We start from the raw sequence: 13,562 nt of genomic DNA on the forward strand, positions 1-13,562 counted from the left end.
CATGGCTTTACCTCAAGAGAAATATCCAGCTATTATTTTTATAGTGTTGCTAATCTCATTTATTTTCAGCATCGCACCTCAAAGATATTTAATAAATATCACTTACAAATGTCTTCTGACTTTGCAAATACATTGGACTTTTACCTTTACACCATGTCAAAGTCAGCTCCTTTCAACCAGTTCAACAATTAAATTTTCTAAATGGGATCATGGGCTTTCCAAGGAGCTCGGACACTAAGCAGACAAATCACAGCCTCGACCTGCTGCTTTTCTTGGGCTGTGATGAGGCCATGCCAGTGATTTGGTTCCAGAATCAGAGTAGCCTTAAATGAAAATACTAAGCACAGAGGCTTTTTGTAGAAGTCGAAATTAAAATTACCCAAGAGCAAAATGGAACTCAGCTGATCCAGTGAGTTGTCATGCTTAGAGTGTTAAAATAACCCCCACAGCCCTATGGAATGAAGAGGTCAGAAAACAAACCACAGGAGGACATGCTCTGTTTCACCCTGGCCTCTGAGGCCACCTCAATTCCACTAAGTCTGTACCTTGAACTAACTATCTGAATATTTTCAGTGGGTTTGTAAGCATGGGCTCCTCCCATGATCACACGTCAGGTTGAACAAACAACAAACATGAAAGAAACTTTCTTCCTTCTTTCTCTCCTCTCCTTCCTTCTCTTCTCCTTCTTCCTCTCCTTCTCCACCTCCTTGTCTTTCTGCTTCTTTTAGCTGTAGAGTTCTCAAATATAGAAGCTGTTGGTTTGATATTCATTTTCCACTCATGTTTCTCTCAATACCTATATTGTTACTATGTATGGTTAGAAACGTATTTTGAATACATTATGTGGTAAAATTCTTTGGCCAAATTTACAACACGATGTAACTCAAATTCAAAAAGACAGTGATAGGGGCTTAGTCAGTTAAGCATCTGACTCTTGATTTCGGCTCAGGTCATGATCTCACAACTTGTGAGTTCGAGCCCCCACATCAGGCTCTGTGCTGACAGCACTGAACATGCTTGGGATTCTGTCTTGCTCTCCCTCTCTCTCTGCTTCTCTCCTGCTCATTTTCTCTAAGAATATAAATAAACTTAAAAAAAAAAAATCAAAAAGACGGTGACATATTATTCACAACTCTAGTGCAAAAAGCAGTAAGTACTTTTTGGTTTACCATGAATTAACTTTCCAGGTCATTTCAGATGTCTTCCCAGGAAAAAGTTACTTATCAACAATTCCAAGACTTTAGTTAGTAGTAGGGCTCATGAGCACCCAACTAATATTGGTTCCTTTATCTTAAGAGCTACACGTTAAAGAGGTCAGCACAGGTGAAGCAGACTTCTAATAAAATCTTTCTAGATGGTCCAAGGGGAGGGATGTTTCTATCTCCTTATATCCTACACATTGATGAACACAATTTCTTTGAGTCCAATATGCTTTCTATGTCTTTCTTTATCTGCCTTCCCACTCTTCACTAAATCGTAGTAAACACCATAACCAGAGAGGTGGGGTACCTAAGCTCCTTGTGGAAAAAGAAAAAAAAAAGGTAAAAAAAAAAAAAAAGGTTAAAAAAAAAAGATCTTTCAGAATCAAATTGTGATAGTGACATTTATATTCTTTATTTTGCATCTGCATAGGTTATAAAACAACAAGGTAATACAGTATCCATATATGGAGGAAACGTAACCATTGTTATATATAACAATTCTTTTGAGTATAATAAAAGAGAAATTAGAGTTTTATACAATGGATTCTGCAGATTCTACATTTTATAAAAATAAGATTAGGATCAGACATATAATGTGACAAACAGAATTAAGATACATTAGACAGGGGACTAACACACATAAATATCAAAATACCCATCCTGCAATCTCCTTATGTGGCCTATCTCCATGTCCTCAAGCTTTCTTTCTTTCCTTGGTACCATATTCTACCCATTTCTCCCTCCTGCTGCTCTCCCGGTCTCTTTCCTCCACATTCTGCAGAGGATTCAATCATTATTTACCTATGATGATGCTGTGATGATTTTCCCCTCTAAATGACTGTTACTCTCCATATTATCAGGTGGTAAAAGGCTGCAAAGATTTTGCTCGATATGCTTGCAGGTCTAAGATAAAATGTTTGGAGTGTTTAATAAGAAAATCAAGTTAGGTGACCAAAGGGCATTGGTCTGAATTTTTCAGAAGAGACAGTTGCTCATGTATTTATTGTACCATGGTACAGTGAAAAAAAGTCCTAATGTCAACTCTTCTCCCACTAACTCGCATACCAAAGTCTTCTGGTAGAGGCGAGTGATCTTCTTCACTACACGGTTAGCTGGTTAAATCTCAGATCACATACCAACCAGGCCCTTTGGCTCTTTAAGGCACCTACCCATTCATCTTTTCACTCACTGCTGCTAAAAACAGAAACAAAAAAAGAAAAGAAGTTTTACTTCATGTACAGAGAGGGGCACACTGAGGCACTCATCCGTCCAAGCAGTGATCTCTTCTATGGCTATCTACTTTTCTCTGGGAGATTTGTGAGTGGGGGTACGAGTGAAATTCCTACTCACACAGGTTAACTGGGCTACACAGCTAATATACACTGCAAAACCCTTGGTTCCTGGATAACTTTTTTTTTTTTTTTTTTTTTTTTTTTTTTAGACAAGGGAATAATGTGATCAAATCAGAAAGAGTAGATGGAACTAAGAAGAACATAAAACATGCTGTATAAGTTGGGTTTGGTTTTCTCGATTCCATCTTCAAATGGATGTCTGAAGTACTGTAACTTGAGAGGAATATGATCAAAGTATTTATGTGAGGGAGGCATAATTTGGCTTATTTTCTTCCAAGTTTCTAAGTCCCTAGGACTAAAAGATTGGGAGTTTTCTTCTAATTGCTTCAAAAATGTGTCGTTACATACTTATTTTTGAGAAGAATATTATGTTACTTGTGATAATATATTCAAACTTAATAAATAGATCCAAACAGTTCTTTCTAAATTTCGTATGTATTATATATAACACATATATGCATTTATGTGCATAAACATCACGGTAGTTTATTACTTATGCATTATTTTCTTCATTTGAATAATCAGAAGTTGAAATTAATTACCCATTTCATTTTTTACATGTAATACAATCTAGAATGACCTCTGAAATTAAATTAAGATGAAAACTCCAGGCATCTATCTTTTATGTGAGAATTTTGTCATCTTAGATGGAGGCAGTGAGTGGGAACAAACATAATTTAAGCACACCTTTTTTTTAATAGCAATGTCATTTTTCAGTTCCCCTGAGGAACACATTTTCCATGCATTTTTCTAAGTACATTTAGCATTAGATTCCATTTCACTTACTTTTACTGTTATTATTATTGCACTTTTCCCATGTATAGAATTATGGTACTTGAGACTTGAGTGTTTCTAAGTCTGTGTATATGAAACAATTACTCAAAACTTTCAGAGGCTAAGATTCATATATTTTTTTACTTACTAACCCAAAACAGAGAGTGGAGAATTCCTTTTCCTTCCAATATTCCACTGCCATTTGTTGACCTAGAGACCAGTCAGAGACAGGCAGTGATGAACTAATCCCCAGGTGAAACTCTTCTGATGGTATCATATCTTGAAGCCTTCTCTAGTGATGGAGAAGGTACAAAGACACACTGTACTGCCAAACTTAGTTCTGCCCTTTCACAAATACTGAAATGGTTAGCCTTTCATACTGAAGGTAAATGGAAGTTTTCTGAACATTACTGTAGTTACCACCTGAATTCTTGGTTAAACTTAAGACTGGACAAAGAAAGGATACCATATTGCTTAATCTTCCCAAGCCATTTATTTCAATGGGCCAAAGTAAGACAACAAATGAATGATCTTTAATCGTTTATACAATGTTAGGGTCAAAATGGATTACTAGTCTGAATGTTCCAAAAATTCTGAACAAGATTAAGTCCATAAAATTCACTGGGACTGGACAGAAAAATCAAATAGTCTCACCTACATGAAAATCCTTTTCACTACAGAAAACCTCATTATTTTTCATCCCGATTATTCTGCCATGATATACAATGACTTATATTTAACTTGAATATTAACCCCTTGGTCATTTTAACCAGAAAAAAAAAAAAAAAGTTTACGCTAACGGGCATTCAAATTTCGATTTTTATCTGGAGAACTATATAGTGTTTCAGTGTAATATATCAAATGCAGACAAGCAATATTGTTTAAGTATATAGATAAAAAAAGAGAACTCTGTAATAATGTGAAATTTTAAAACATTAAACTAAAAAAAGTAAAGAAGGATGTATCTTTCAAATTATTTATTCTACTTGGGGACAAATTTTAATCCCTTTCGACAAACACATTTTGTGAGAGAGGAATAAACAGAGACAAAAAGGTGTGGCCACAGAGAAATGTAAACAATATGCTGTGATAATATGAATGACACAAATGACAAGTGAATAACTAAAATAACATAAATATATAAGAAAGTAAACAACTACATAAAGTATTTAGGATTATAGTGGAAGCTGCTTAGAGAGAAGAATAATTATATCATGTAAAGTCAGTATGGTACAAGTGTCACAGGAAAGAATTATGTGTAGTGTTCAAATGCCATGATTTTATAATCAGAATTGGACTACAATCTTAGCTTTGCTGAATCCCCAGCCATGTGATCCTGAGCACAGGAATTTAGTTTCTTTCAACTTAAAAAACATACAATATTTACCTCATTCATTGTTGTGTGGATGAAATGATCAAGAAAATACTTAACATAGTGCCAAGAATATTGTAAGAGATAAATTAAGAGTATTATTTTGATTTCAAACAAAAACAGATTTAAAACCAATCAACATAAGGCGTTGAGCAGCAGAAGCACCAGCCACAAGGGAGAAAAGTGGCCCAGAGATCCAAGTGGGAGGTTGTCAGTTGGGATGATGGAGGGGTGCGGCATTTATGCACAGAGAAGAACTGAGTACAGGTGAAGAGGGCAGAAAGGTCAAACTACCTTCAGGAATTACACAAGGGCGTATTTATTTGGCTGTTGTTCTACGTATCACTTGTGGGAATATTAGGCGTTCCTTACAAGTTATACTGGAGCCAAATTCCACAGGGCTGAGAAAGCCAAACTGAGTTATTTACACAGGAGTCCTGGCTGTGGGGTGCAGAAGCCTGGACAAGCATGCAAAATCATCTAATGGCTACAAGAAGTACATGTGAAGATATATTTTTATACACTGATATAAAAATATTCTCCTAATATTTAATAAGTGGATTGATGCTAATATTCTTTTATTCCTTATGTGAGTTGGTCATCTGTTTTGTGAAAAATCCTGGGAGAAAACTGAGAGTCACACTCTAAGGAGAAATTATAGTGAGGTAGTCACTTTATTCAACCATCTTTAGACTGAGGCTTATTATTCAGTTAGGCAGATCTCTGGCTTTTATTTGCTACTAGCAATTACACCTGTTTTCTTAGAATAGGTAAGTGGTAGACAAAAGATTCTGGCAAAACAAAAAATCACGTCACAAAGATAATAATAATGTAAGAAAGACACAAACACTGACACGCTTCATATCATTACAAACTTTTCATTAGCAACATTACAAGAAAAAAGTAATGATGACCAAGTTAAATCAGCCAAAATCAGCTGGGCTGGGACCCAGCCAAAAATGCCCGACATTATCAGGAAACTTATTTGACATCTGTATTGACATCTCTCATTGCTAACAGCAAATCTTACCTAAACACAACGTAAGCTTTAGCACAACAGCAAGTGATATTGTGGCACCAACACAGACCTCTAAAATTTTCTGAAAATAAATATTCCAGTACTTTACCAACTTTCAACAAATTACATAATAAACATTTAGAAGCTTTTGATTTTTCTTATTTCATAATAAAAGAAAAAAAAAGCTACACATCATTTGGATAAAACTGGATTCAGTAATATGTACGAAATGATATGGTGACAAATTAAACTGTATTTCTTGTCAGCCAATATTGTTGGAAAGACTACAGAAATAACAGGAAGGTTTGAGAGAAATTTTTAGAACAAAGTAAGTAGCAAAACTTTTGGTAATAACAGAATTCAAGTGTAGATATTTCTAATATGTTCAGTTTATAATACTTACTATTTCTGCTTTAATAATAAAATACTTAAAGTACTACTGTAAACCAATAAGGAAAACTATGCCAAAGAAGTAAGCCTCACAATATTGAATGGTTTAAGGTATACATATTTATTTTTTTATGAAAAAACTGTATATTAGCTACTGAAGAGTGCCTTTTTCTTTGATTGGAATTATTCTTTTAAAAAGGGTAAGAATACAGAGATCGCAGTATACCTGTGAAATTCATTTACTACATCTGTTATAAGGAGGTCAGATTTGGACAGAAGACCTCTGGATTTTACAGATGTGACATATGTTTTGTATACTGATGAGACCTTTATATTTTGAAGAATATATATTTTGTATATTTTGTACTGAGGTAGAGAATAACTCTAAAGTTATTTAAATCACAGAGGTTTACTGATAATATAATAGGAAATTAATTTAAAAAGTTGTAGAATATGAAGATGGGTCTTTTTTGACAAAAATAGGATAATCCCAAGTTTGTTCAACTTTTTGGTGATGACAAGTGGTTATCAGTAATATACCACTTACTAGATGCTATAAAGTAAATGGAATGATGGAGGGGAAAAAAGTATATAGGAGAAAGTAAACTCTGGTTATCAGCAATATGGTACTTATTAAGTACTTAGAAAAAACAAACACTAGCTGTTCTTGAAGAGAATTATGGTGTGAAAACAGTCCTTTGAAAAGAGATATGTAGAAACCATGTGATTATGCTATATAAAATAACATATGTCATTTTTAAAAGCTGTCGTATCTGCTCATTTAATACATTTTAAACAGAATATTTTCATCTGTTTCTAACCCTTCCAGATGAAGAACCCCAGTGGATTTTAAAGCAATTCATTCATGTGTGTGTGTGTGTGTGTGTGTGTGTGTGTGTGTGTGTGTGTATTTTAAATACCGTATTTTCTGAGAGAACAAGAACAAATAACTATTGGTCTCATGGAAGATAAACATTTACCTGTGGAATTTCCACAATTAAAAAATTATTTTCAGTCTCAAACTTAGAGAATAGGTAGCAAGATTTGGGAAGTACAAACTCTGATCCGCTTCTTCCAATTCTGACATATCTTTGTGGATTATCTTTCTTGTTATGGATAGTCATTAGAACTAAATATCAAAATATCAAAATAAGCTTAACTTAGAAGCTGAATTTAAGATAACTCGACCATAAAATTGCAGACCAAGATTTTCAAAAATACTGAAGCACAATCCATGTTCTCTCTAAAGTACTATTATTAATCATATTTTATTGTGATCAAATGTAACTTTATTTAAATAATTATAATAAAAACAATTTTAGTCTATTTCATTTTATTTTATATTTTTGTGAATGTTTTATACTGTTCATAATATATTAATAAACCACTGTACACATTTAATTTACAAATAAGTAACACACATTAAGGTTATAAAATAATATTAAAAGTAGTGATAAAAAGACACAACAAAAAGAAAGTGATAAAGGTGTAAAATAAAAAGTGCGTTAACAAAATATCTGGATATTTCTCATTTAGATTCTATTTAGCAAGCAATGGAGAAGCATTAGCAATATCTGAGTGATAGAGTGAAATTACGTGCACCCTACAAAATAATTATGTGACAATTATATATGGAGGAAAGGAGAAAGAGAAGGCACAGTGACCAGTAATTAGATTACTCAAATCACTGATGAAAGGTCATGAAGGCCATAATTAAGAGTGTGCTCAGGAATAGGAACTAACAGACAGGAATGTGATGAATTGGATGCCAAGAGCAAAGGGCAGGCAGTAAGAAGAAGCCTCAGATCTCTCAGAAGGGTAGTGACCAGGAAGGTAGAGGCAGGTGAATGATGCTGCCATTACCAGAAACAGAAAGTCAGGAGCAGAAAAAGTCTCTAGAGAGTGTAGATAAAATTCCAACATATTGAGTTCCAGTTTACAGGGAGGCTTTGAAGTGGAACATCTACTGAGTATTTGAAACTGCAGATCTGATACTCAAAAGAGGGGAAGAAGGTGCACAGGTAGACTTAAGAATTGTTCATGGGGCTCTCCTAAGAACAAAGAAGACAATACCCAAAACAAAAATGAAGCAAAATACAAAGAAAACCTCCTCTTAGAGAAATGAGGAAAGAAAGTGATACAGGGAGTCAACGTAGAACTCATAAAGTATGATCAGAAAGACCAAAAGAGAACAAAAAGGGAAGGGTTATGAAAGCCAAGGGCCGTTTTACAAAGGGAGAAATGGTAAAAGTCATCAGGTTGTGCAAAGTGGTAGGCTACAAGCAGTAATGGGTGGTGATGGTGATACTACATCTCGGCATAGGATGAAGAATATACAGGTACCTGCTCTTTCTGACTCTGATAAACTCATTTATGTTATGAGGGGAGACCAATGATGAATTATCTGTGAGTGAGGCATCATATTACAAGTGATGTATCATATTTTATATATATGATATATGTGATATATATGAGATGATGTATTTTATTTATCTGGTATATCATAGATCAGAGATCGGTTACTAAACCAAGTGTTAAAACTGTAAATGACCAAAAAAGGAACTAAGAGTTGGGATGCACTACAGATTCTAATTAGAGCCCTAATATTAACTTTTAATATTAATAAATCATTTCATTTTCCTTCAAGTCATTGTTGTTATCTGTCAATTAAAATTATTCAACCAAATATGATGTAAGACCTGGTGTAGCTCTCAAACAATCAGAATTCTTCGAAAAATAACACTGCTGTTTGTGCAGATAGTGGTTAAGATGGGTAGATACCCTTAAAAGTTTGCACTAAAGAAAAAAAAATATATATATTATTCCAGATTATGCCTGGATTATAAATAATCCTTCAATAGTAAACAAGTAGAGTACATCATATTAAAATCATGTTAAATACTACAATTAACTTTTACAGAAAATGACTTTTGTCCTAAATTTTAGTCACACTTTTTTTTTTTTTTTTTGGCAACCACAATTATTTAGACCTTTCAATGGCTGATCATACCTTAAGAGGCTTTCAAGTGAAAAGGAACTTGTTGACTTTTGCTTAACCAAGTGACTAAGTAAATAGAAACTTAAGACACATATTATTTTATGTTAAAGGTAGATACTGATTTTATGTTCATAGCAGAGAGAAGAAGAACCTTAAAGTTGTAAGAAACTATTTTTATCACCCTAAAGAATTTTGGTAAATTATTAGATATGCATAAAAGCTAGAAAAATCAATCTGCTATCTCTGCTTTATTTAAATTAGATTAAGCTGTCAGAATGCCAAATTTGTTCATTTCGACAACAATTGTTACACTTTTCTGAAAGTGCTTTTAACTGAAGGCTCTCACTTCCATAATTAGCAGTAAGCACTCTGTGTACTTTGGTAAAAATCTGTAAGTTTTATATACCTAACAGAGTGCAAAGATAGGAAAACATAACTTACTGTTTTTTCTTTCCCAGGTTCCACCTGATCAGGCTTTGCTGGGCGTGCTGCCTGTGGCTGGTCTTTAATTTTTTGAGGCACCTCACCATCTTCCTTTGACAAACTTGGAGGTGGGCCAGAGGGTTTGTCTTCCATCTTGGTCTGTGGTAGCTTCTCTTGTACAACCTGTGGAGTCACTCTGCCTTCAGGCTTTTCCTCAGCAGTTGGTACTTGAGTTTTAGCTAAGTCTTTTTTCTGTTCCTCCTCCAGAGCTGTTTTTGTTCCTGGAGGTAACTTTTTGTCTTCAGTGGGTGGCTTTTTTTCTTCAAGAGGGGGCTTTTTTTCTTCTGGGAGTGGCTTTTTGTCTTCAGGGGCTAAAGTTTTCTCTAGTTTACTCTCTTGTTTGTGGTCTGTGGTCCCCTTCGGGACAATCTTTTCCACTGATGGTACCTCTTTCACTTTTTCTGGAATGATTTGTTCAGCTTCTGTTTTTACTTCTTCTTCCTTCTTTTTCACTTTTACTTGAGTAGGCATTGCTGTTTTCTGAGATGGTTGTTCTGGAGGGACAGGCATAGGGGAGGCTTTTGGTGCTGAAGGTGTAGGTGGCATTTTGCCCATATCTCCAAGCTGTCCTGATATTGCTCTCTGGGTTTGGCAATTTAAACAAAGCCATTCTTGAATCTGCAAATGAAACAGCAATGAAGAGATTAACTATATTATAACGCACCACTTTGGTTGCATATACCAAGGTTAACATCTGGTGATTTCTAGTTGCTTTTCTGTACAGGGAGAAAGTAGATTGTTTTCCAAACCAATGAAATAGAGACTTCTAAGGAAGACTGCAAAAATACTATTTATAATCTAAAAATATGAGGAATATTTTCCTCATATTATTTTCCATATTAGAGATTGGCAATTCATTCTCTTCACCATAAGAAAGAATATATATATATATATATATATATATATATATATATATATGGCACTAAAGATGGAGCCATGGAATGTGTATACATAAATATATATATATATATATATATATACATACATACATACTTTTTGGTGAAAAATCTACATTTGTTCCAAACACTGTATTTTTGAGCTTGGTGGCTTTAAAATTAGTATTTCCATCATATGTTTACACAAAACTATTAAATTTTATGGTCATTTTCTTTTAACTACAATTAATCAAGAGCTCTTTTAGGACTTAATGTATAACCTCCTATCTCTTGACGTGGGTCAAATGTGCCCCTATCGACCAGAGTAAAACTTCACAAGGTACATGAAAGTTTTCAAGAGTCACCTGTACATAATTCTCTACCTGCTTTAGGACTAAAAAATAATTTCATTCTTAATAATATTCACATTTCTTATGCAACTGAGCAAAATGCAATCACTGGCTCAAGCGGTCTGATATCCCCCAGGGTTTTTTGAATCGCTGAGTCAGTTTGCTATATTTCTGCTCCTCAGTGTAATCCATAGGCCACCTGCACCAATCAACTGAGATGGTCATAAGACATGCAAATTCCTAGGAATTGCTAAAATTGTTTTAACAGGATCCTGGACTGGGACAAAGATCTGCCTTTTCAATACACTGGTTAATTCTTGATTGATTCTTTTGCAAGCTGAATTCTGATAATCACTCTCTCTTAACACATACAAATGATGGCATGGGAGACTGATTATGTTAGACTAATAATATTGCAGAATTTCTGCCCTATTGATGTATGTTGCACTTTTTCTTACCTTATAGCTATTATAATGTAAGAAATAAAGGCTATATATGTAGATTCTAATGGTTACATTTAATGAATATCTATTTTGTAAAGACTACAGTTGAAAGTCACACAAAGAGTACTGCATTCATATGCTGCACTGTTTTTTTTGAGAAGTTCAATTTCAAACTGCTTTTCATATCGAATCACTCTTTCTAGTTACATTACTTAAATTATTTAGAGACAAAAATCACTTACTGTTCTAGAATATTATCAGGGATCTAAGTTTTATTTCTTATTTCAGCTTCCAATTTTTTAGATATCTAAATAATGGTGCTTAATAAAAATTAGTGTTTTGCAATCTGTAAGCTATTATAATTCTTATTTGCTTATCTAAAGAGTAAAGACAAAAATCAGTTATTTACTTTTTATAAGATGTTGTCGATAAAACATCAGTATGCATTATGGGTTCATTTGCTTTTTGTGTGTATGATCATCCAATACCAATTCCCTTCTTAATTTCAGTTCTAAGCAGCTCTAGAGTGAACTGTGGCTTCTTTATATAATAACTTTATATAAAAGTCTTAAGAAAGAAACTGATTTGATCCCTTATGTCAAATACAAAAAGCTCCAGCCCTTGTGCTAAATAGTCCCTAGAGAAAGCAGTGCCATAATACCTACAGAAAATCAATCTTAATCCATGCTGTGGTTTTAAAAACCATTACTCAGTTGAGCCACAGTTTAGAATATTTTCATTCAGAACCTGACATTTTCTTTTTAAACAAAAGCAGACAAAAATAGCTGCATCACTGCTGTTTTGTCACATGGATTCTAAAAACCAAATGCAGGTGTGTGTTAAGCATTCCTATCAGGCCTTGTCCTAATGCAAATAAGTTAGGAAGTTTTTAATCTAGCAGGAATACAGGTAACATTACATTGCAAATTTTTATCAACTATAATAATGTGATTATTTTATTTGAGGTTTTGGAACAAATTGTTTTTACAAAGTTATCATCTCTTACTTTGATACTGCAATGGTATACAGCTCTTGTTAAAATGAAAATAAATGAAATAAAATAAAATGAAAATAAATGAAATTAAAATGAAAATAAAATGAGGGGCACCTGGGTGGCTTAGTCGGTTAAGTGTCCGACTTCGGCTCAGATCATGATCTTGTGGCTGGTTCGTGAGTTCGAGCCCCACGCCAGGCTCTGTGCTGATGGCTGGGAGCCTGGAACCTCCTTCAGATTTTGTCTCCCTCTTTCTCGGCCCCTCCCCCACTAGCGCTCTGTCTCTCTCTCAAAAGCAAATAAATGTTAAACACAATTTTTTTAAATAAAAAAAAAAAAAAGAAAATGTATTGAGAAAATAAGTAACTGACTATTTCAAGGTAGTATACTCATTTTCATATATTTGAAATTTAGGTAATGGGATAAAAGGTATAACCTATTTGATCTATAATGTCACATAAAATGCTTCATTTTCCCAATTTAAAATAATGTTTGATAAACTTAAATAGTGATAACCCACATGACCACCGTCTGAAAGGCAAAGGGAAGGCAATAATAGGGTCAGTCTAAAAGAAAAACCATCTTATCCTGAGAGCCTGGCTGGCCAGTTCAAATTTGTGTTTTGCTTACACTTCCATCCATATTCAGTTAAACCTGATATTTTTATACTTGGTGTCTCAATTGCATTACTGATTTGCATTTTAAGTAAGATCATAAGGACAGGTCTAATTCTTTTGACTTTACATTTTGTCACCAAAGTTACTTTGGAAACTGATGTTACTATCATGTCAAATAACTACCACTTATGTATCTATTATGTATCTATTTATTCTATTTATATCTATTTATATGGAAAACGGAAAGCATATAATGCTTTTAACAGGATTGTCTAATGAATCTGCATAGAATATAAGGAATTTGATAATTCATGAATCACAAGGGAATATTTTTTCACCAATTAGAAAAGCTGAATTGGCAGCCTTATACATGTGTCTCTTCTCTGCAGCCCTAGAACCAAAATTAGAATGCCAGCAAGTTCTGCAAGCAGAGGACGTTATAATATCAGTAAGGAACTAAAAAGGGGGAAAACTATTGTAACACCAAAAATTGTATATTTCTTTAAACATGCAAATTTAAATTTTATTTATTAAAAGGGGATAAGAAAAAGCAGCAGTGAGGGTAAAATCGAAAGCAGACATGAGAAAAGCAAAGCTGATCAATTTTAACAATGAGTAAAAATGAATTTTCAAAAAAGTTCATTTTGGACAGCATGGGTTATTGTCATTATCATATCATCATTAAGTACAAACA

At 33.8% G+C, this 13,562-nt stretch overlaps 1 protein-coding gene across 1 annotated transcript in view; it reads right to left on the minus strand.

Annotated features, from left to right (window-relative positions):
• Nucleotides 1-13,562, minus strand: part of PCLO (piccolo presynaptic cytomatrix protein) — a 424,370-nt gene that overhangs the window by 212,059 nt on the left and 198,749 nt on the right. Inside the window, exon 4 of the mRNA XM_049641366.1 lies at nucleotides 9,548-10,207. Within this exon, the coding sequence (XP_049497323.1) occupies nucleotides 9,548-10,207 (660 nt within the window). The remainder of the gene's footprint in view (nucleotides 1-9,547; nucleotides 10,208-13,562) is intronic.

Source organism: Panthera uncia, chromosome A2 (genome assembly GCF_023721935.1).
Source record: "Panthera uncia isolate 11264 chromosome A2, Puncia_PCG_1.0, whole genome shotgun sequence".
Taxonomy (NCBI): domain Eukaryota; kingdom Metazoa; phylum Chordata; class Mammalia; order Carnivora; family Felidae; genus Panthera; species Panthera uncia.